This window comes from Zootoca vivipara, chromosome 3 (genome assembly GCF_965207765.1).
Source record: "Zootoca vivipara chromosome 3, rZooViv2.hap1.1, whole genome shotgun sequence".
In the NCBI taxonomy this organism is placed as follows: Eukaryota; Metazoa; Chordata; class Lepidosauria; order Squamata; family Lacertidae; genus Zootoca; species Zootoca vivipara.
This window is the reverse complement of record NC_142586.1, coordinates 91,022,263-91,046,343: the sequence shown is the minus strand read 5'-3', so window position 1 is coordinate 91,046,343 and position 24,081 is coordinate 91,022,263. Positions and strand designations below refer to the sequence as shown.

Below are 24,081 nucleotides of genomic sequence, written 5' to 3'. Positions count from 1 at the left end.
TGCTCAGAAGAGCATAGTCACATCAGAAAGCAGGAGAATCCTATGCATGGAACTATGGTTGTGTTTAGAATTGAAGCTTATCAGTGCTATTCTAAGCATGAAAGTCACACTCCCAGGTGAGATCTGTTTGGGATTGTATTGTCAGTCATATTAGCAATTATCTACAGCTCAAGGTACATAAATTTCATTTTTAATAGTTCAGAATGAATGGGGGGGTTAGTTATTCAATTTATATACCACGCTAAACCCTCAGGTTTCAGGGCGAATCACAGAATAAAATCACAATATAAAAACACTAAATACATAATCACAATAGAAACAAAAACAACCAAATAACACACACACCCCGCCACAACACATTTTAAAGGGCATGTATACGCTTCCCTGTCAAAGCCAACAAAAGATCAGCAATAACCCTAAATATTTTGTTGTTGTTGTTGATGATGATTAGATTTAAACACCACCCTTCATCAAACGATCTCAGGGAGGTTCATGAGATAAATGCAGAGTAAATAATCTGGAGTAACCACAGATCAGGTTCCAAAGCTCTTATTTATAAGCTCTTTATAACATTTCACTGGCATCCTATATTTTAGATGTACAAAGTTAACAAATTATGAAGGATAATGTAGATTAAGCACAACATTGTCAGGAAATCTTAATTATCCTGTCTTGCCAACACCCCAAAATTTAGGGGCATTCTTGCAGACCTCTTCTGGCACAAGGAAGCCACACTGTAAAAGCTAATGATAACTCTTCCAGGGCTTTGATTTCCTGCATAGCAGGGGGTTGGACTAGATGACCCTCGTGCTCCCTTCCAACTCTACAATTCAGTGGTTCTATGATTCTATGACATACAAATAATATGGAAAATTAATTGTGGTTCTATTGTTCACAATCATTTCTCAGGGCCAACGCTGCTTTTCACTAAAGAGAAGTATTATTTCTACTGCACAGGGTACCAAATTCAAAACATGCCCTGTAAATTACACCTATGGCTCACATTAATAGGACAAATAGTTTATGCAACACAGTTAATGGAACACATGAAAATACTGTGTCACCTGTTGTCTTATTCCAAAAAGGTATGACAGTTAAGAATATAATTTTCTGGCTGCATTTCTAACACAGATGCCATACAATTTAGTGAAAACTTTCCCAAGTTGTGTACACTCAGGAGATGCTATGTAAGGTCATTTTTGCTCAGGAGCTACCTTAAAGAATGGCACTTCCAGGTCTCCTCTGAAAACCACAAGAAATAAGCACAGAGTAGGTCTGCTGAGTTCTCAATATCTTGTGGGAGGAGGTGGACAGCAACAATGAGAATATATTTTGGCTACTCTGTACGTTCGTTCATGAAAATCCTCACGCCTACAGGACAGATATTTTTATTCAGCACATAGCTGAATCAATGGATTCAATCAGAAGGCTATTACACTGACAGCGCATACAAGTGACAAGATGATAAGGAACTGTTTGGACAGTTAAGCCCAAACTTCAGTGACATACTCAGTAATTTTGAGTTTTTGTTGTAAAACAATTTATCTTTTTTACAGCCATGATGAAAGGCAAAGTGTCTTTCAAGAAAAGTCAATTGCCACAAGGGTTAACAAAATGCTTAGGTTCTATTTACAAACAAGCAGTACAGTGTATTAATTTTGTTAAACAAACAGAATTACATCAGATCTTCACTAAAACTTCACTCCTTTCGAGGAAAGAACAATTGTCTTATTATAGTTATGTTTTTATAAACAGACATTTACAGTAACTTCAGGTTGTAAATGGGTGCACACAATTAAATGCTCAGCATTCAGAGAAATAATATGTCAAAAAGAAGCTAGGAGCACTCATAGAATCGTAGAGTTGGAAGAGACCACAAGGGCCATCCAGTCCAACCCCCTGCTGAGCAGGAAACACCATCAAAGCATTCTTGACATATGCCTGTCAAGCCTCTGCTTAAAGACCTCCAAAGGAGGAGACTCCACCACACTCCTTGGTAGCAAATTCCACTGCCGAACAGCTCTTACTGTCAGGAAGTTCTTTCTAATGTTTAGGTGGAATCTTCTTTCTTGTAGTTGAATCCATTGCTCCGTGTCCGCTTCTCTTCCCCCAACATCTAGTTTTCTATGTACAGTAAAGCTACAATCCTAAAACACACATTAGCAAGAAACAGCCTCACTGAATTCAGCAGGACTTTCTTCCAAGTAGGCATGCATAGACTGTACCATTTTGTTTTGTTTATTGCAAAGAGTAAGATTGTGTCCTGTGAGCCCTCTGAATCTGAAACAGACACGTTTTGCTAGATCTTCTGCTATTTGTACCAATATAACTGCTTTCCTGCACTAATATTCTGCAATAATTTTTTTATAAAAAAAACCCTCATGAAAGGAACATTGAAACATAAGGTCCAAGTTAGGTACATGGAATATAATGCAAGCAAACATAACATATCCGTTCAGCATTTGGCCTTCACAGGATAAGCAGGCAACATCCTTTTTGATAATCACAAATGAAGGCAAGTTACACCTGGGCTAGTTTGTTCAGAAAACTTATGACATTATTAGCAGAATCCAGCAGCAATCCCCAAATCACCCAGAAGTTACATGGATAAACCACTCTGCCATAACTTTTACTTTGGCTCAGAGTTATGAACCACTACCACCACACCCAAAAAGTCAATCCAACTAGTGAATCGTCACTCAATGTTCAGTCCATGGCCAATGGACAGTAAGTCAGTAAGACCACAGAGCAAAGGATCCCACCTAGTCCCCTCTGTAGAAAGAGACAGAGTACAGGTAACACACACGTTACTTATGGCACTGTTATAAGAATTTTGAGGTCATATATATATATAATAATTGTTCATAAAACATGTACATGAATGTACAGAAACATGTCTGAAGCAGCACAGGAAAACAGGCCTGACTGACACCATTTTGACTCTCTCTGACCAGGTGTTCCTCTGCAAGGAAGAAGTGGGGTGAGGGGAACCTTCTCATTGTCTCAGGAATTAAAGTGATAACCCTGGCATCCTGATACCTGACTGCCAGACAAAAGGGTGTGATTAACTTGGCTGGGAAACAGGGAAATGTAAATATCTCTCAATTTTGTTGATTAGGTTTTGGGGGCAGGGGGCAGGGTCCAGGATGCTCAGATTACTGCCACCAGACCTCCCCTTTCATGATGTACCTATGATGAATCTAGGGAGAGGGGTCTTGGGCTACACCCCTTCTGTGACATATGGATGATGCTTCTGGGGGGTGGGCTGAAACCAATTTCAAATCTCTTTTTAAGGACAAGACATCTTTGTTTGGGGTTCCTTCCTTGTTCTCCTGTGTGAGAGGAAGGACCCTGTTGCAACAGCAAAAATAAAAGTGCCTTGCTTCGCACGTCCTGGTTTGGTCTCTGTTATTTGGTGGGCAGGAGACGCTTAAACTTTGTCTGCTTGCCAGGATACCTGGACTCTTCCTGGGTCGAGGATCCACTTAATTCTAGGGCCGTGTAGCTCTGCAAAATTTTTATAACAGCACTCACAGGTGCCACAAGTCAGCCTTGTAAATAAGTTGGTACAAAAAAAAAAGTTACTTGCCTGCAAAGTAATATTACTTGTGTACCAGTGGCTGGCACAAGAGGAGAAATAACTCCTCTCCTGCAGCAGCCTGCTGTATTTCTATGCTAGGAACAGTGGAGAGACAAGAGCATCACTCCTTCCCTGAACTACTCCACTTGCCTTCGGCTACTAGGCTAGTGTGTAAATGCAAGGCTCCCATAAACAGTCCACCTGTCATTCCCTTCTCACAAACACACACAGAGCAGAGAAACATGAAGCTGTACGGCCACCAGGATCTGCAAGCAGAAGGCTTTTAATTAGCATCGGAAGGAGCTCTACTTAAAGGAATCTACTTCTAAGGAAACGTCACAGAAGGATCTGGGTCCCTGGGCCTTACCCAGAAGAGAAAAGAAAAAAGAAAAAACTGAGTGGTGAAAGGTGCCTTGGGCATAGGGCGACGACCTCTCCCCTCCGCCATCCTCTGCCTTTTGGGTGTCCCATCCTCCAATAATGGAAAAGTTGAGCGATGACAGACAGGATGACAACAGGCAGCTGCAGCACTGGTAGAGCTGCTGAAGTGCATTCTTTACAACACCCTCTCGCTCTCCTCACTCACCTCCGCCGCTTTCCTTGGCGCCCCCCGCTCCACCACCGACGCCCCCCTGACGAAGGTGCGAACACAGGAAATCCCGCGCCGACTCCAGGTCCTGGAAGCTGCAGAAAGGCACGAGCGCGCAGGCCATGTTGGCGCCAAGCGGGCTCTCCCCCCCCCCTCTTCCCGCGACCACCCTTTTCTCTAAACGCGACAGCCGCCCCCGCCCCCCTGCGCCCGGCCTGAGCTGGCTAGCGAGCTCGGCAGCCAACACAACCCGGAAGCCGTCGGTGCCTCAGCCTGCAGTTCCGCGCACGCGCACCAGGGAGGGCAAGGAAAGGGAGGAGAGCTGAACCTTGAATGACGGCTGTGGGATCACGTGGCTCTGAGTAAGAGGAGGCGACGGGGCGGAGAATCCCGGCCTCACGTCAGGCGAAGCTTCGCTAGTCACGTGGGAGAAACAAGCAGGTGGAGGCGAAGCGGAGTTCTTTATACCGTAATACAGTAGGTCGGGTTAGGCGGGAGCGTGGCTCTTGAACTCAGGACGGCTCAGCCTCAAAAAAAGATTTAGCGAGACCAGGCGCGGATTTACTATGGAACTAATGAAGCTTAAAGTTTAAAACTAGAAGGCATAGGAAATTTGTATTCACACTTTGTGAATTCTTATATCCCGCTTTGACATAGGAGATAATCCAGTACAGCAAAAGCTGAGATGTAATGGTTATTTTATATATATATATATATATGGTGATCAGTTTGTGACGGAACAACCCCACTGAAGAAGATAAGGGTGGTGACCCAAACCTCGTTGCTGGTTGCGAGGCTGGGATCGAAGGGCGCACAGTTGCCGCTTCCCCACACCGCCCTCCCCGAGCTGCCTTGTAAAGCTGGGATCTGCGGAGGGTGACACAAGCACACAACAGCTATGCACCCAGCGATCCCAGACTCTCCTTTGCTGGTGAGGCTGGGATCGAAGGGCCCGTGGCCACCGCGCCGCCCTCCCCGAGGGCTGGCTAGGGGAAGGTGTCAGGAGCCTCACAGCCCCCAGAAAAATGCGCCCGGGGCGATTGTCCCAACAGACACACACCCTGCGCCACACTACTATACTGTTCCTGTATGAGATTTTTCTGTAAAGGATCAGCACCACTACCTGCTGGTAGTGGTGGGCTGGTGTGCGGTGAGATTGACAAATTAAAAATGCAACAGCTTGTCAGGTCTAGCTGGTGGTACAGTACACCTAAAATAGTTTTTTAAAAAATAAAATAAAAACACTCAATGTCCTGAATTGTTTTGTTTTCTAACACAGATGTGCAATTTGTCACTAAAATTTGCTGCTTTAGGAGAGTGTTTGAAAGTAGCCAATGTAACACCAGCTTATAAAGACAAAACCAGAAAAATACTGTAGAGATCAGTGAACTTAATATCTGCTTTGGGCATGTTGGTGGAAAGCATCAAACTCAAATGATTAAGCATAGAAGAACAAAATAAAAAAATAAAAAAAAATAAAAAAACATTCCTTCCAGCAGCACCTTTTGTTGTTTAGTCGTTTAGTCGTGTCCGACTCTTCGTGACCCCATGGACCATAGCACGCCAGGCACTCCTGTCTTGCACTGCCTCCCGCAGTTTGGTCAAACTCATGTTCGTAGCTTCGAGAACACTGTCCAACCATCTCGTCCTCTGTCGTCCCCTTCTCCTAGTGCCCTCCATCTTTCCCAACATCAAGGTCTTTCCCAAGGATTCTTCTCTTCTCATGAGGTGGCCAAAGTATTGGATCCTCAGCTTCACGATCTGTCCTTCCAGTGAGCACTCAGGGCTGATTTCCTTCAGAATGGATAGGTTTGATCTTCTTGCAGTCCATGGGACTCTCAAGAGTCTCCTCCAGCACCATAATTCAAACGCATCAATTCTTCGGCGATCAGCCTTCTTTATGGTCCAGCTCTCACTTCCATACATCACTACTGGGAAAACCATAGCTTTAACTATACGGACCTTTGTCGGCAAGGTGATGTCTCTGCTTTTTAAGATGCTGTCTAGGTTTGTCATTGCTTTTCTCCCAAGAAGCAGGCGTCTTTTAATTTCGTGACTGCTCTCACCATCTGCAGTGATCAAGGAGCCCAAGAAAGTAAAATCTCTCACTGCTTCCATTTCTTCCTCTTCTATTTGCCAGGAGGTGATGGGACCAGTGACCATGATCTTGGTTTTTTTGATGTTGAGCTTCAGACCATATTTTGCGCTCTCCTCTTTCACCCTCATTAAAAGGTTCTTTAATTCCTCCTCGCTTTCTGCCATCAAGGTTGTGTCATCTGCATATCTGAGGTTGTTGATATTTCTTCCGGCAATCTTAATTCCTGCTTGGGATTCATCTAGTCCAGCCTTTCGCATGATGAATTCTGCATATAAGTTAAATAAGCAGGGAGACAATATACAACCTTGTCGTACTCCTTTCCCAATTTTGAACCAATCAGTTGTTCCATATCCAGTTCTAACTGTAGCTTCTTGTCCCACGTAGAGATTTCTCAGGAGACAGATGAGGTGATCAGGCACTCCCATTTCTTTAAGAACTTGCCATAGTTTGCTGTGGTCGACACAGTCAAAGGCTTTTGCATAGTCAATGAAGCAGAAGTAGACGTTTTTCTGGAACTCTCTAGCTTTCTCCATAATCCAGCACATGTTTGCTATTTGGTCTCTGGTTCCTCTGCCCTTTCGAAATCCAGCTTGCACTTCTGGGAGTTCTCGGTCCACATACTGCCTAAGCCTGCCTTGTAGAATTTTAAGCATAACCTTGCTAGCGTGTGAAATGAGCGCAATTGTGCGGTAGTTGGAGCATTCTTTGGCACTGCCCTTCTTTGAAATTGGGATGTAGACTGATCTTCCCCAATCCTCTGGCCATTGCTGAGTTTTCCAAACTTGCTGGCATATTGGGTGTAGCACCTTAACAGCATCATCTTTTAAAATTTTAAATAGTTCAGCTGGAATATCATCACTTCCACTGGCCTTGTTATTAGCAATGCTTTCTAAGGCCCATTTGACTTCACTCTCCAAGATGTCTGGCTCAAGGTCAGCAGCCACACTACCTGGGGTGTACGAGACCTCCATATCTTTCTGGTATAATTCCTCTGTGTATTCTTGCCACCTCTTCTTGATGTCTTCTGCTTCTGTTAGGTCCTTACCACTTTTGTCCTTGATTATGGTAATCTTTGTACGAAATGTTCCTTTCATATCTCCAATTTTCTTGAACAGATCTCTGGTTTTCCCCCCAGCAGCACCTTAAAGACCAACTAAGTTTTTTATTTTGGTATGAGCTTTTGTGTACATGCACACTTCTTCAGATACCAAAAGATATCTGAAGAAGTGTGCATGCACACGAAAGCTCATACCAAAATAAAAAACTTAGTTGATCTTTAAGGTGCTGCTGGAAGGATTTTTTTTATTTAATTTGATTTAGTATTTTAACTTGTGTATGCTTGAATGTGGATTTTTCTTGGTTTTATTGTTTAAATGTTTTTTCTAAACCACTTTGAGGCTTTTTACACTCAAGCGCTCTATAAATTTCATGAAATAAATAATATTACTAGGAAGTAAGTCCCATTGTGTTCAGCTGGATCACACCCAGGAAAGTGTTCAAAGGATTGCAGTTTGACAGTGAGTGCAGTCCTATAATAGCCATTCGAATGTAAGATTCATACAGCTGAGTGGGGCTTTCTCCTAGATTAGTGGGTATTGAACTTCAACTTCAGGTTGTCAACAGAAGCCCCTTCCGTTTTCCTGATTGCATCTCCTTTCCCCTCATGCCATACAAATCAATGGAGCATCATTCAATTTCCTTTGTTCCATTATCTTGGTCTGTTTCACTTATCTAAGATTTATGCATAAGCAACAGGGCTCTGGAGGGCTGCCAGTAGCTGCCCTTTTTAGTGAAACTTGTCTGAGCCTTCATCTCATAGAGAAAAGATTGTAATGAGCACTGTTAAATTCTGTAATGTCCCATTTGGATTCTGTTATGCATGCAGAACTTACCAAAGCACTGAGATATTAAGTAATGCATTAAACAAGGAAATAAATAATTCAGTAAATGAATTACTCTTTCTCTGCACAGCTGAACCTCAGCACATGCTCCCTAACATCTTGATAATTGAAATTTCAAACAGGTCTTGATACCTGCTTTAAGATACACTCCAGAGAACCAATCTAGAAAAAAAACTTAGGTCCGCCAGATGAGCAAGTATGAATGACTTTGGGCAGGCATGATGCTAAACTATGGTTTAGTACAGAGGGCTGCCAACTTGGGGGGGGGGGATATTTGCAAACTAGAGAAATTCAAATGCACCCCACAAAAACTGCAAACTATTCTGTTGGCTACAATAGAATTCTTCTTTCAAAACTAATTTCAGAGTGGGGAGAAGATCCTGCACATTCCTGGGACGATAGCCATGGGTGCATGAGCACATGAGAATGTCACATTAGCGAGATTCCAACACAATAGAGATTAGACGTTTTGCCCACATTGTTAACTAAACACAGTTTATTGTTGTATCTGAACCCCAGACAAACTAGTTTTAATTGTGCTTCGGAATAAAAGTGAAGTTGCTGAACAACTCCAGGCATGCCTGGAAGAAGCAGACCATTTGGATCCCTTCCAGTCGGGATTCAGGCCTCATCATGGGACTGAAACTGCCTTGGTTGCACTGGTCGGTGATCTTCGGCGGGCTAGGGACAAAGGTGAGAGCTGTTTCCTAGTTCTGCTGGATCTCTCAGCAGCTTTTGATATCATCGCCCATAACATCCTTCTGGACCGTCTAGGGCTTGGGAGCTGGGGGCACTGTTATACAGTGGTTCCGCTCCTTCCTCCTGGGCAGTGTTCAGAAAGTGGTGGTGGTGGGGTGAGTGATCAGACCCCTGGGCTCTCACTTGTGGGGTGCCTCAGGGTTCTGTCCTCTCCCCCATGCTTTTTAACATCTACATGCAGCCGCTGGGAGAGATCATCAGGGGATTTGGGCTGGGTGTTCATCAGTATGCGGATGATACCCAGCTCTACCTCTCTTTCAAATCAGAACCAGTGAAGGCGGTGAAGGTCCTATGTGAGTGTCTGGAGGAGGTTGGAGGATGGATGGCGCCTAACAGATTGAGGTTGAATCCTGACAAGACAGAAGTACTGTTTGTGGGGGACAGGAGGCGGGCAGGTGTGGAGGACTCCCTGATACTGAATGGGTAACTGTGCCAGCCTCCCTGCTCTAAACGCTTCTGGCACTGCCTCAGCACTTTCTGATTCATGCCAACTCTGTGTATCTTTGTGTACATTGAGAAATACCAATTGCTTAAACCACATAACTCAAGAACTGTTTGTGGGGGACAGGAGGCAGGCAGGTGTGGAAGACTTCCTGGTCCTGAATGGGGTAACTGTGCCCCTGAAGGACCAGGTGCGCAGCCTGGGAGTCATTTTGGACTCACAGCTGTCCATGGAGGCGCAGGTCAATTTTGTGTCCAGGGCAGCTGTTTATCAGCTCAATCTGGTACGCAGGCTGAGACCCTACCTGCCTGCGGACTGTCTCACCAGAGTGGTGCATGCTCTAGTAATCTTTCACTTGGACTACTGCAATGCGCTCTATGTGGGGCTACCTTTGAAGGTGACCCGGAAACTACAACTAACCCAGAATGCGGCAGCTAGACTGGTGACTGGGGGCAGCCACCGAGACCACATAACACCGGTCCTGAAAGACCTTACATTGGCTCCCAGTACGTTTCCGAGCACAATTCAAAGTGTTGGTGCTGACCTTTAAAGCCCTAAACAGCCTCGGTCCAGTATACCTGAAGGAGCGTCTCCAACACCATTGTTCTGCCCGGACACTGAGGTCCAGCGACGAGGGCCTTCTGGCGGTTCCCTCGCTACGAGAAGCCAAGTTACAGGGAACCAGGTTTAGGGCCTTCTCAGTAGTGGCACCCACCCTGTGGAACGCCCTCCCACCAGAGGTCAAAGAGAACAACAATTACCAGACTTTTAGAAGGCATCTCAAGGCAGCCCTGTTTAGGGAAGCTTTTAATGTTTGATGGATTTCTGTATTTTAATATTTTGTTGGAAGCCGCCAAGAGTGGCTGAGGGAACCCGGCCAGATGGGCGGGGTATAAATAATATATTTATTATTATTATTATTATTATTATTATTATTATTATTATTAGCAACTTCTTTTTTGTCAAGGGCCACCTACCCTTAGGTATCACATTTCAGGAGCTATATGCCAGTGGTAGGCAGCGCCAGAGCCAATGATGACAAAGGTATTCTGTTTTAACTAACCTGGAATAAAGGCCACTATGGTTGGATTTTCACAACGGCTACCTCAGATTATAATCCCTAATCCAATGCAAACCAACTCAGAAGCTCCATGGGGTTTGATGGGTTTACTCTCAAATAAGTACGGATTTTTTTTGCAGTACATCTTAATACAGTTACTGGTTTGAAAAGCCTATCAATTTGTTCTCAGAAAAGCTTTCCCTGAATCCATACACTTTTTCTTTATATCAAAATCCTGACACTTTAAAAGGCCAGGAAAAATCAGGAGCTAAACAGGAGGGAAGACTGAAACTGCTTTAGGAGGCATTGAGGAGGCAAATAAAATTAGATTGGGCCTGTAGGTAGCCCATCTGAGGTGTAGGGAAGTGAGCCTGCTTCAAACCGTGGCTTACGATCCTGCCCTATTTCTCATAACCACGGATGGGGAACTAAATCATCTGGCTGGTAGGCCAGATCCTTATCTCCACACACTACTGCAGATTTGACAGGTGGGCAGCAACCACCCAGCTATCAATCATGCAATGACACAATGACATCGGGTGACCTGCTTTCCTCAACACATGAAATCCACCTGCAGGCAACATTGTGCAGTCTTTCCCAAGTGCTGACAGTCCGATAATTATTAACACTGCGGAAGCCCTGAGCACACTGTTTCCTGAGCTGACTATGAGTTGAGTATTGGTGCTTGGGAAGCCTTGTCAGAAAGCACTGCACCCCACCTATGTGTGCCCTCCAGCAGGGTCTTAAGGGTATCCAGCGCCGTGGTGCAAAATCCCTCTGGCGCCCCCCCCCGCTTGTTAGGCACTGTTGGAACGGTGGCTAGCAAGCCTGCTGTTGCAAGGGGATGTAGCAGGAACAGCACACCAAAAGGAGCCCTTTCGGGGGCTGCTCCCGCCACCCCCCCTCGCCTGGGCGGGCTTGCTAGGCGCCATTGGAACAGCAGCTAGCAAGCCTGCTGTTGTGAGGGGACATGGTGGGAACAGTGCACCGAAAGTAGCCCTTTTGGGCGCTGCTCCCGCTGCCCCCCTCGCCTGGGCGGGCTTTCTAGGTGCCGTTGGAACGGCGGCTAGCAAGCTTGCTGTTGCGAGGGGGATGTGGCGGGAACAGCGCACAGAACGTGAGCAGCGCGCGGGGCTGCAGGGCGCCCCAGCCCAGCGCCCCTGATGGGGAGGCGCCCTGGCGCACCACACCACTAATCCAAATGGAAAAGACGGCCCTGCCCTCCAGTTGGACCTGGCTTGTACAAAATGCAGATTTAATTAAGCACTTGGAAAGAAGGTTCCCAAGCATAGTTAAGGCTAACCACGGTTTGGCGTTTGGATGTAACAATAAAGGTAAAGGTAAAGGGACCCTTGACCATTAGGTCCAGTCGTGACCGACTCTGGGGTTGCATGCTCATCTCGCATTATTGGCTGAGGGAGCCGGCATATAGCTTCCAGGTCATGTGGCCAGCATGACAAAGCCGCTTCTGGCAAACCAGAGTAGTGCACGGAAACGCCGTTTACCTTCCCGCCGGAGTGGTACCTATTTATCTACTTGCATCTTGACGTGCTTTCGAACTGCTAGGTTGGCAGGAGCTGGGACCAAGCAATGGGAGCTCACCCCGTCACAGGGATTCGAACCGCCGACCTTCTGATCAGCAAGCCCTAGGCTCAGTGGTTTAACCACTGAAACAATAAAGCATGGTTAATTTAAAAGAGGCGAAAGCTTCCAATCTCTTCCTCACAACCCTGTTAGAGGGGCAAGAAGAGAGTGCATAGCCAGAGGTTTGTGTCCATAATGCCGGGCTAAGTTTTACATTTGCATTTGACTCAAATCTGCTTATCATTGTGTGTGAGTTTTATCCAAAACTCCAAGGTTATTTATGAGGCAAACACCAGGATTACTTGTCCAAATCTTTATTTATTTTTAACTGAACAATAATGTGATGAACAATAAAATGGTCCAAGATGTGTTGCAGAAAGGCTGCCCTGTCTTTTTAAAACATTCATGACTTTCACAACGGGCTTATGCAATTTTAAGGCCTAAAGGGAGTTGATCCATCTCTTCCCCCCCCCCACCTCACCTTTCAAGGCCAGATTTACATGCTTGCCTGGCTGTAAAGAGACCTGCTGTTGCTAAGCAACCAAGAGCCCAACATTTCTAAAATGGGAAATTCACTAAAGCTAATTGAAATTTAGCCAGTTTTTAAAGTGCTCTGAAAACTTCCCTCCAAAAAAATAAAAATAAAAATAAAGTAAAAAGCAACATTTTTGGAAGATAAATGTTTCATTTTAGGAACACAAAGTAATTTACATCAGCAGCTGTTAAGGCTATCACTCTTTCCCTTTCTAAGAGATACCACAAGTATCAGAATTTATGGGAACACCTAGAGGATTCCTATTCATTTAAAGTTAAGAGTTGAACTGAACAGATCAACCATCAAGTGCAATTAATTTTAAATGGTCTAATGGTGGGAAATCTCCCCTCCCAACAAATTCTAAGCTTTGCATCCTAACTAAGCTCTTAGAACAAAACTCTCGGTGGGGTGGTGGTGGGAGATGGACAACGTGGCTGAAAAATTAATTTCTTGTAATTTCTTATAAATGGCTGGTTTTATTATGGTTATGTGTAGAATCCAGTTGGTGCCTCAACTGGCTTTCGATCTAGTGGATGCATCCATTAATAAAAGAGAGGGGGGAGGGGACTTTTGCCTGTTTACCCAAACCACTTCCTACCTTGTTTGCAGCTTTTTCTTCTTCAACCCAAACCTTGAAGGGGGTGCAGATCAGCAATGTGTGCCCCACCACACTCCAAACCAGAATAATGCCCTCTGCTTCTATTTGTGGTGGGACAAGGGCTTCCAATGGCATCAGGGTTACCTATCCCCCCCATACCACCAAAGCTAATACAGTAGTAGCTAATAGTAGAAGGAGGTTTTTTAGTTGGGATCACAGCTGAGTAGGGAAGTATAAAACCTCTTTCTCCCTATGCACAGCAGTCCCTGTGAAAACACACACACACACACACACACACACACACACACAGAGAGAGAGAGAGAGAGAGAGAGAGAGAGAGAGAGAGAGAGAGAGAGCTCCCTGTGCCAATTGTTACACTTTCATAACACTGGTGTTGTTTCTAATGGATCATTTAGTGTCATGTGTAGTTGGTCCCAGAGATGGTCCTATGACCTTTGGGTGCCTGAATCAGGCAGTCAAATTGATGCCTACTTCTTCCCTTCCCCACCAGCATGGTGTGCTTCTTTACTACAACTCCCATCAGCCCCCGGGAGAGAGAGAGATTGAGAGAGGCCCGCTGTTGGGCTTGCATACCTGCCCAGGATGTCCTTGCCTAGCAGTCCGCTCTAAGGTGGCCTTAAATTGCCCTGGCACTAGCCAGCAAAGGTAAGGCAGCAGGGAGGGGATAACGAAGGCAGCACGGTGAGGGGTAATCTTCTCTGTAACATTCCAATTTTAGTATATGTGCTGTTGGAGCGAGTACTATTTTTTGGGGGGTGTCCCAATTTGCCCTCCTGACCACTGGTCCTCTTAGCTAGGGATCATGGGAGCTGTAGGCCAAAACACCTGGAGGGCTGCAGTTTGGGGATGCCTGTGTTGGAGGGTATGCTTTTAAATGCCTACTGAAAGATATGCTGACATGCCGATGCAGGCCATTAAAAATACATCTTTCTGCAATAGCTAACTGATGTCCCATCAGGGGAAAAGTTGTGGTATTAATAAATATATAATTAGTGTCTAGTTTTAAGTTTTTATGGTTTTTTCTGCATGGTCTTATGCAGTATTGTACACTGCTTTGATATTTTTCTATGAAATAGGGGTATATAAGTATTTTTTATAAATAACTAAAATGTAACAGAGAGAATGAGAATGGAAGCGGGACAGCTCCATCGGCTCTGCTGAGAGAGCAACCACTTTTGCCTCCTCCTCTTCTTGTACCATTTCCGCTCCAGCTAGTTGTTGAAAGATATTTGCAACAAAGATCTATCATAATAAGTTCTTCATTACAAAGAATTATTCCTTGCCTTGTGCCTAGTGGTACGTTTGTCCCTCTAGAGACAGACCGTTAATACAATTCTGGTGAGGATTAACAAAATTATTCCACACTCTGCCTAGTGGTAGGACTGCCCCACTAGAGACAGTCACTGCAATTCTGGTGGGTATTATTTTGAGACGTATGGGAAACAATCCCCCTCCAGGGATTAAAATTTTATCTCATCTATGGGCTTTCAGCATGCACGTCTCAGAATTCCCATGATGAGAAGTGCTTAAAAGTTTACGGCCTTCTGTGCTTTTATGTCATCATTCAAAGCAAGGCTGACATATCCGTATAACTGTACCGTTACTACCTTGTTAAGAAACTGTCACCCAAACAAAAATATTCATTTGCCGTATTTGAAGTGCAGCTTTTCAGTGCCTGTATTCATTAGAGTAAGACTTTGATGTCCCAGAACTGAAAGAAACAGCAAGGATGTGATCAGGGGGTGGAAAAGCAGGGTGGGTGGGGGAGAAGACACCTACAGAGCTTGTGGCCTTTAATGAGCGAAAAGCTAGATGTCAGGAAAGCAAATCTCACCATCTTTGACAATGAGTTCAGGGGGGACTTTGTGCTAAGAAGCCTGGTAGGAGGACCAGGGAACTTAGCCCTCCACCACGGATGCAGGCAAATTTACTGCACAGTAAAATAGGTTGGAGCATTCCTCATACATAATTAACCTGGCCTACTTTCCTGCTTGCAAACAATCTGCGAGTGGGTAAAGTCTTTATTCCTGAGAATGTCTTGGATATTCTGTCAGGGATTTGTTTTCAGATTACTAGTTACTCTGCATTCGTTCACTTTTGTGCTTTGGCGTCAACCCACAAATATCCACTGGTTTCTGTCCACTGGCTTCAGAAGAGGAATTTCAGCTAGCTTGCATCCACAAACATCAGCTTGATTCAGTCTTGCGGCATCCTCTAACTCGCAAATGTGAACCACCAGCTTCCACCCACCAACATTCACTGGACTAGACCATGGATATCAGCCACCTTCAAACCATGATCCTGCTCAACAAATGAATCTGCCTTATTATCCCACAGCCAGATGATCTCTGTCCACCCGCCATTTCGCCTCCTCCAAGTAGAAGACGACTGGGCAGTGCTGACTGTCCCAGCTATTGGCCACTGTGTTCTGTAGGGGGAAAGGAAAAGGACCTCTATAGCCGCTCAGATGCCATCTGCTTTTGCTACATATAGCCAACAGCAACAGCTAAGGATGCACCAATTGCACCATCATACTGTCAGGCATCAAAACTGTGGGTGCAACTCAGCAGTGATTTATTTGTGTGCTTGTATATTATTTAAGGGGGGTGCGGGGGGCATTGTGGGTTAAACCACAGAGCCTAGGGCTTGCCGATCAGAAGGTCGGCGGTTCAAATCCCCACAACGGGGTGAGCTCCCATTGCTCAGTCCCAGCTTCTGCCAACCTAGCAGTTCGAAAGCATGTCAAAGTGCAAGTAGATAAATAGGTACCGCTACAGCGGAAAGGTAAACGGCGTTTCTGTGTGCTGCTCTGGTTCACCAGAAGTGGCTTTGTCATGCTGGCCACATGACCTAGAAGCTGTACGCTGGCTCCCTCGGCCAATAGAGCGAGATGAGCGCTGCAACCCCAGAGTTGGTCACGACTGGACCTAATGGTCAGGGTCCCTTTACCTTTACCTATATTATTTAAAGTACTGTATTTATAGACCAACCTTCACCTGCACTGATACCAGGGAAGAGCACACCATGAACCTGTTGCAAGGGGACCTTTTCTGCACAAGGATTGCATTCCCCCACAGGGAATTCCCACCCTCCATCATGGGATGCATATCAGTGGTGGGTGGAGGATAGAGGCAGAGTGCAAGGGAGCAGCCAGTGTGACTTTGGTGGGTTACACTTGATTCGTGGGCTGGAGCTTCCCCACACCTGTCATAGTGTCCAGCTCCGAGGGCCTTCTGTTGGTACCCTTGCTGCGAGAAGTGAGGTTACAGGGAACCAGGCAGAGGGCCTTCTTGGTGGTGGCACCCTCCCTGTAGAACGCCCTCCCACCAGATGTCAAGGAAATAAACAACTATCTAACTTTTAGAAGACATGTGAAAGCAGCCCTGTTTAGGGAAGTTTTTAATGTTTGATCTTTTATTGTGTTTTTAATGTTCTGTTGGGAGCCGTCCAGAGTGGCTGGGGAAACCAAGCCAGTTGGGCAGGGTATAAATAATAAATTTATTATTATTATTAGTAGTAGTAGTAGTATAGATCCCAAGAGTTATAGCCAACCTAAGCTGTATTCAGAGTAGACCTACATATCAAATCTATAAACTTAGTAAAAATCAATTACTAAGCATGAAGTATTTGAAGTATCACTCCAGTTATTAAAAACACCAGCCCACAAAGACATTATGAAAGCTAAATAGAGGAGAAGGCTAAAATACTAGTTTCACATACAGCACTGCAGTATGTTTGCAAGAAAAGAGTTAAGCATTTCGTTTCCTCTTCTCTACTGGAAATGCTTTGCTGAGGTGTAACCTGTTGCTTGGTCCTCAGCTAAGTAACCCTGGTCCTTCCACAACTTGTGCTGGGACTGCTTTCTCTCCTATGCTTCTTTCCTACTCTGAGACAGAAGCCAGTCAGAGAATGGCGTATGAAAAAGCTTCTGGAAAACAAGTATGAGAGAAGGGAGGAATGGACTGGTGGAAGAATGTCCCCTATTGGTTTAGAACACATTCTAAAGGGGAAAGAGTTCAATTTTATGCTAGTTTGTTGCTTGCATCAAACTTGTCGAATTACATATAGTTCACTGGTGTGTATGGGACAAGTCTGTGTTTTAACCTATAAGCCTTCTCATCAAAATCAGGCATCTGTTGATGATATTTACAATGTAAAGGTTTTTCCTGGCACCATTGAGCGTTGGAGGATGGTTAGTTGCAATAAAGATCAGTTTTGGAGTCTTAAAATTATATTGCGATACATATACCTCTGTCTGCATATTGCCTCTCTCATTGGTGCCATCTTTATTAGAAACTGGAATCTCTGGCTGACTTACTGAAAGGCAACAGCTCCTGTAACTGCACAGTAAACTTTACTAGCAAGTAAAGGTAAAGGTAAAGGGACCCCTGACCATTAGGTCCAGTCGTGACCGACTCTGGGGTTGCGCGCTCATCTCGCATTATTGGCCGAGGGAGCCGGCGTATAGCTTCCAGGTCATGTGGCCAGCATGACAAAGCCGCACATGGAAACGCCGTTTACCTTCCCGCTGTAGCGGTTCCTATTTATCTACTTGCATTTTGACGTGCTTTCGAACTGCTAGGTTGGCAGGAGCTGGGACCAAGCAATGGGAGCTCACCCCATCACAGGGATTCGAACCGCCGACCTTCTGATCAGCAAGCCCTAGGCTCAGTGGATTAACCCACAGCGCCACCTGGGTCCCTGGTTACTAGCAAGTACCTAGTCTTTTTTTTAAAAAAAGGTCTACCCTACTCTACAATGCATCTGTAGAGAAGGGTGTTTCGATGCTAGAGAATTTGTCACAGAATGTGGTTTAATATTTATGTATTTAATAAATTATGTATTTAATATTTATGTATTTATGTATTTAATAAATTATATAGTTAAAGCTATGGTTTTCCCAGTAGTGATGTATGGAAGTGAGAGCTGGACCATAAAGAAGGCTGATCGTCGAAGAATTGATGCCTTTGAATTATGGTGCTGGAGGAGACTCTTGAGAGTCCCATGGACTGCTAGAAGATCAAACCTATCCATTCTTAAGGAAATCAGCCCTGAGTGCTCCCTGGAAGGACAGATCGTGAAGCTGAGGCTCCAATACTTTGGCCACCTCATGAGAAGAGAAGAATCCTTGGAAAAGACCCTGATGTTGGGAAAGATTGAGGGCACTAGGAGAAGGGGACGACAGAGGACAAGATGGTTGGACAGTGTTCTCGAAGCTACGAACATGAGTTTGACCAAACTGCGGGAGGCAGTGCAAGACAGGAGTGCCTGGCGTGCTATGGTCCATGGGGTCACGAAGAGTCGGACACGACTAAACGACTAAACAACAACATTTAATAAATATTTTCTGTATTTACAATGACCAACACCAATACATTAACTATAACAGCAGCAACTAAAAGATGCAGCCAGATTACAACCATCAGTAAAGAGCATCCAAGAGCACAGACTTAAGAACAAAAGAAGAGCCCTGCTGGATCAGGCCTTTGGTCCATCTAGTCCACCATCCTGTTCTTACAGTAGCCAACAAGAGGCCTGTGGGAAGCCCACAAACAAAACCCTTTGGTTTCCAACAACTGGCAGACAGAAGCATTGCAGTCTCCAACTGTAGGCCAGGGTCTCAGCCCCAACCACAAAGACATCCCATGACCCAATCAGAAGTGGGTCAGAAATGGATTAGAAAAGCAGAGCAGGAAAAGGGGTGCTCTGCCTACAGACATCTATCTACGAGGCATTTGTCAGCTGCTAGCCCTACGAGTCTAACACTGGGAACAACTGACTGTGTGAAAAGCCCACATTGTTTAGTCAAATATGAAGTTACAGAAATAGATTCAGGAGCAAAGCAAGGCATGAATGAAAAAGCTGATATTAATTAAGATGCAGCTGTTTTGTTCTCCACTACAGTATTCAAGAAAGGTTATTATTCTAGTGTCCATAAAAGCTTATGTTACAATAAACATGTTAGTCTTTGTGGTGCCACAAGACTGCATTATTTCTGCAACAAATCTGAAGTGCTTAAACTTAAAATATAAAGAAAGAGAAGAGACATGGAAATCTTGAGCATAACCAAAAACAATAACTAGTAAACAAAACTAATTGTCCTGATATAGCAGAATCCATTCTTTACAGAATATTATTTTTATTTTATTATTAATTATTATTGTTATTATTTATTACTAATACCCCACCCATCTGGCTGGGTTTCCCCAGGGCGGCTTCCAACAGGAGATTAAAAATACATTAAAATACATTTAAAAAATACATAAAAAAATAATTGCATTCAAGTGTTAATCCACAGTTGTTTTCTTCTTTGTTTACATTACATATCTATCTTCTTCGACAAATATGGATGTGTATGTACAATAAAACTATTTTAGCATTATTATTTTAATTTCAGGCTGGTGTCAAGGCAGATTAATAGAAACAGATGGAGATATCAAGTGAGTTTGTCGTTGTGGGGGTTGGATTGTTGCAAACCATGCTATTCTGTTATGCGGAATGTGACAGTAATCACATTTGTTCTTTGGCGCAATGGAGTCTGCTATTCAGTGAGGACTGTGGGCATCAATTAATAAGATTATTGACTGCAAAAAGAAGACCTTTCCTCCAACCCATCTAGAATATAGCTGGAAGTCATTCCAGGGCAGAGGATCATGGAACCAATTTGTTGAGCCTAATAGAAGTTGCTAGAAGAGCTTTTAGAAACAGTTGGGATTTAGCCATGGATTCATTTACTTACTATATACCACCCAATAACAAAAGCAACACAGTTACATAAAAAAGCGAAACGATAACATCTACCATAAATAAGCTTAAAACAGCAGCAGGAATGGAACAAAAACATAAGGAATCTAATAGCAGCATTTCTCCCCACAGGTGTTAAAAATCCATAAATATCAAAAGATTTATAGACCAGTAGAAGACTTTGAGATTAGGGACCATCATAATCAGTGCCGGATTTACGTATAAGCTAAACAAGCTATAGCTTAGGCCTTAGGGCCCCATTCTCTTGGGGGGCCCCCAAAAAATTGAAGGGGAAAAAACCTGGATGTACATTTCGAAAATATAAAATAATAAACAAATAAAATAAAACCTACATACAGCAAGTTTCGTGTTGTGTAGGCTCCTACGATGTATGTAATGGGCCCCACCTGTTAGCCTGCTCTCTAAAATATCCCTGGTTTGCTCATTTCTATATATTGTATTTCACTATTAATATACTTCTTCTTAATTGTATTTCAGTTCAACAATTACTTTGATAAAATACATATTTTATTATGTGCAAATGGCTTTAGATACCTATTAGGTCCATAAATTACCATATAGCATATATTCAACACAAAAAACAGCAACAATTTGTGGTTGACAAAGGACAGCTGGACATATAAAGGGCCCCATTACCTTCAGTAGCTTAGGGCCTCATCAAACCTAAATCTGACCCTAATCATCAGGCACCTAAAAGGCCAAATGTATTAAGACCTAGGTAGGTATATCCAGGAGGGAAGCGGGTGGCGCTGTGGGTTAAACCACAGAGCCTACGGCTTGCCGATCAGAAGGTCGGCGGTTCGAATCCCCGCGACGGGGTGAGCTCCCGTTGCTCGGTCCCTGCTCCTGCCCACCTAGCAGTTTGAAAGCACGTCAGTGTGCAAGTAGATAAATAGGTACCGCTACAGCAGGAAGGTATATGGCGTTTCCATGTGCTGCTCTGGTTCACCAGAAGCGGCTTTGTCATGCTGGCCACATGACCTAGAAGCTGTACGCCGGCTCCCTCAGCCAATAACACGAGACGAGCGCCGCAACCCCAGAGTCGGCCACGACTGGATCTAATGGTCAGGGGTCCCTTTACCTTAGGTATATGCAGGAGGCGGCAAGCTTTACATCAGGGTTTCCCAAACTTCGCTCTCCAGCTGTTTTTGGACTACAGTTCCAATAATAATAATAATAATAATAATAATAATAATTTGTTATTTATACCCCGCCCATCTGGCTGAGTCTCTCCAGCCACTCTGGGCGGCTCCCAATTGAATATTAAAACAATACAGCATTAAATATTAAAAGCTTCCCTAAACAGGGCTTCCTTCAGATGTCTTTTAAAATTAGGATAGCTGCTTATTTCCTTGACATCTGATGGAAGGGCGTTCCACAGGGTGGGTGCTGCTACCGAAAAGGCCCTCTATCTGGTTCCCTGTAACCTCACTTCTCGCAATGAGGGAACCGCCAGAAGGCCCTCGGCACTGGATCTCAGTGTCTGGGCTGAACGGTGGGGGTCATCCCAGGGGTGATCCGAGTTGTAGTCCAACAACAGTTGGAGACCCAAGTTTGGGAAACCCTGTTTAGGCAATCTCAGCTGCTTAGAGTTTAAAAAGTACAGCCTGCCCTTTGAATTGCCCCACCCCACCCCTATATGGACTGGGAGACAATGCAGGTGACAAAGCACTAGTGTCCTATGATCACACTGTCCAGTTCCTTTCAGCAGTTTTGCTACTCTGCTTGGACCACCAGGTGAAATTTCCAGACTATTTCCAAAGGTAAGCCCACACATGCAGCACATTGCAGCAATCCAACAGGGACATTATCAGAGTATGAGTGACTGTTGCAGAGCTATCCTCTGTCCAGATAGGTCTGTGGTTGGTACATCACTCTAACCTGATGAAAGGCACTTCTAGGCTAAGGGACCTAGGAGCACTCACAAACTCCAAACTGGAAATTTCAAGCTGGGTATGGGGAACCTGTGGCCCTCTAGATGTTGGCTGTACTTCACCTCGTATCTTCCTTCAGCCACACTGGCTGGACCTGATGAGAATTAGGAGTAAATAAAGCAACATCTGGAAGGGCATAGATTCCTTACACCTGCTTTAGGGGAGCTGAGCTGCTGTTGCAATGAGGAAAACCCTGCCTTGAGCTTGCTAGAACACTCTTGTACCTAACGTCTGCTCAACCTGTATTTCAGTAAAGAAATAAATTATAATAAATACAGCCTTAAATGTACCCAAAGGGGTGTGTGGGTGTAAGTGGCTCTCTGAATGCAGGCTCACTTTGCCGCCTCAAAGCTGTAGCTTGCAGGTGAATTTCAACATTAACAGAAAGAATTGTATTTCATGTGAGCAAATTCCTCTCTTCTTTATGGGCTATGAGGTTGCACGGATTTTGTTATTTAACACTTACAAACTAGCTAGAATTTTACTAAACCTTCTACAGAAATTGAAAGAGAATATAAATTGTGAGCCTGCAGGTAGGACCTAATAAACATGATACAAAAGAAAAAAAGGATTGAGGAGGGAAGAGGAAAGCAAGCATTGGAGAAACTGCTCCTTCATTAGCCAGATACCACAATGTTCTCCATGGACATCATTTTCCTAACATCAGGCTTTCTTAAACACAATCCCAAATGTCCAGGTTTTCATTAGCATTGAGGTTCTTTGGCTCCAGAGTCAATACACAAATTTTATGCCCCAAGCCCTGACTGTAACGGAAACAATTACAAATGGAGTCAAATGTCATGTGGCCTTGAATATGACTTTATTATGTTTGTTGTAGCCTTCAGGTTTTATGGGCATTATTAAATAGTAAGAGCCAAATACTGACACAGTGCTAAGTACCTGAAGACAGCAGAGTGCACTTGCCAGCCCAGCGTTACTCTACACTCGGTATCATTTTCTAAGCCATCTGTACCTGCATCTTAAACGGTTAAAGACTCAGGGGGCTTGTGTGAATCACTTGAGCTCTGAAGAAAAATAAAACCAGAGTGGGAAATGCAAGTGCTTCAATGAGCTCATAAAAACATATTTAAGAAAGTGAGGAGTGAGAGGAGTTGACCGTTAGGCTGCCCCGTTCCGCCTAGGTCGGCTCTTTCTGTTGGGGGTCGTTCCCTGCCCAGCTGCCGGCCATGGTGTACCTCGGGCAAGGCCCGAAGGTACAGAAAGTGATGGTGCAGCCCATCAACCTCATCTTCAGATACCTACAGAATAGGTCCAGAATTCAGGTGTGGCTGTATGAACAGGTGAACGTGAGGATAGAAGGCTATATCATTGCATTTGATGAATATATGAACTTGGTTCTGGATGATGCTGAGGAGATTCACTTCAAGACAAAATCAAGGAAACAGCTGGGTTGAATCATGTTAAAAGGAGACAATATTACTCTTCTACGGAGTGTTTCCAACTAGAAATAGCTACTGAGTCTGTTTTGATTATTTTAATCTTTAAACCTATAGAAGAAAATATGCAGTGGTTTAATAGTATCACTCCCAATTCTACCATTGGTGTCTGAAGAGTGAAGAATGAAGCCAGTTACAGTGGTACCTCGGTTTAAGGACGCAATTGGTTCCAGGGAGCCGTTCGCTCCCTGAGCAGTACTTAAATGGAGCGCCTCTTCCACGCGTGCGTGAAGCGCCAATAGAGCGCTTCTGCGCATGCACGCGCTGGTTCATAGCACTGTCCCTTAGCTACTACACAGCATCACTTTCCCATCTTATCTAAGATTGCCACGTTACAACACAAAAGATTCACCCTTTTCCTTCAAAGTTTCCCAGTGCGCTGGGAGAGACTTAGCCATTGCTTCTCCCATCCCATTCTATTTTGTCCCTCGTTCTTTCACCCTCATTTCATCTTCCAAGATCTAGACACCTGGCTTCCAATGCACTATGACCAGAGGATGAATGGGTGGTGGTTGGTAGAAGCCATCTCTGTTCTTGCTTCCTAATACAAAGGAGATATGTATAGCAGATTTCCAGGTTGACCCCATGATCAAGTGGCTGTTGACATTCAAGGCAGCGGGACTAATTAGATTAGCTTCACAGAAACTCATTTAACCAATTGGATCCACACGATCAATTGCGGGGCTGATTTTTTTCCCATCCATGGCTGGCAGACTTTTATTCAGCTTGCATTGAATTATCTGCCCTGGGGCATACAA

At 44.4% G+C, this 24,081-nt stretch overlaps 1 protein-coding gene and 1 pseudogene across 1 annotated transcript in view; one reads left to right on the top strand and one right to left on the bottom strand.

Annotated features, from left to right (window-relative positions):
* RAB3GAP2 (RAB3 GTPase activating non-catalytic protein subunit 2) overlaps nucleotides 1-4,491 on the bottom strand; it is a 55,717-nt gene extending 51,226 nt beyond the window's left edge. Inside the window, exon 1 of the mRNA XM_060272992.2 lies at nucleotides 4,167-4,491. Within this exon, the coding sequence (XP_060128975.1) occupies nucleotides 4,167-4,293 (127 nt within the window). The 5' untranslated portion in view covers nucleotides 4,294-4,491. The remainder of the gene's footprint in view (nucleotides 1-4,166) is intronic.
* An 18,553-nt stretch (nucleotides 4,492-23,044) lies between these two features.
* LOC118082866 (small nuclear ribonucleoprotein E pseudogene) lies at nucleotides 23,045-23,332 on the top strand (annotated as a pseudogene).
* The last annotated feature ends 749 nt before the right edge of the window (nucleotides 23,333-24,081 follow it).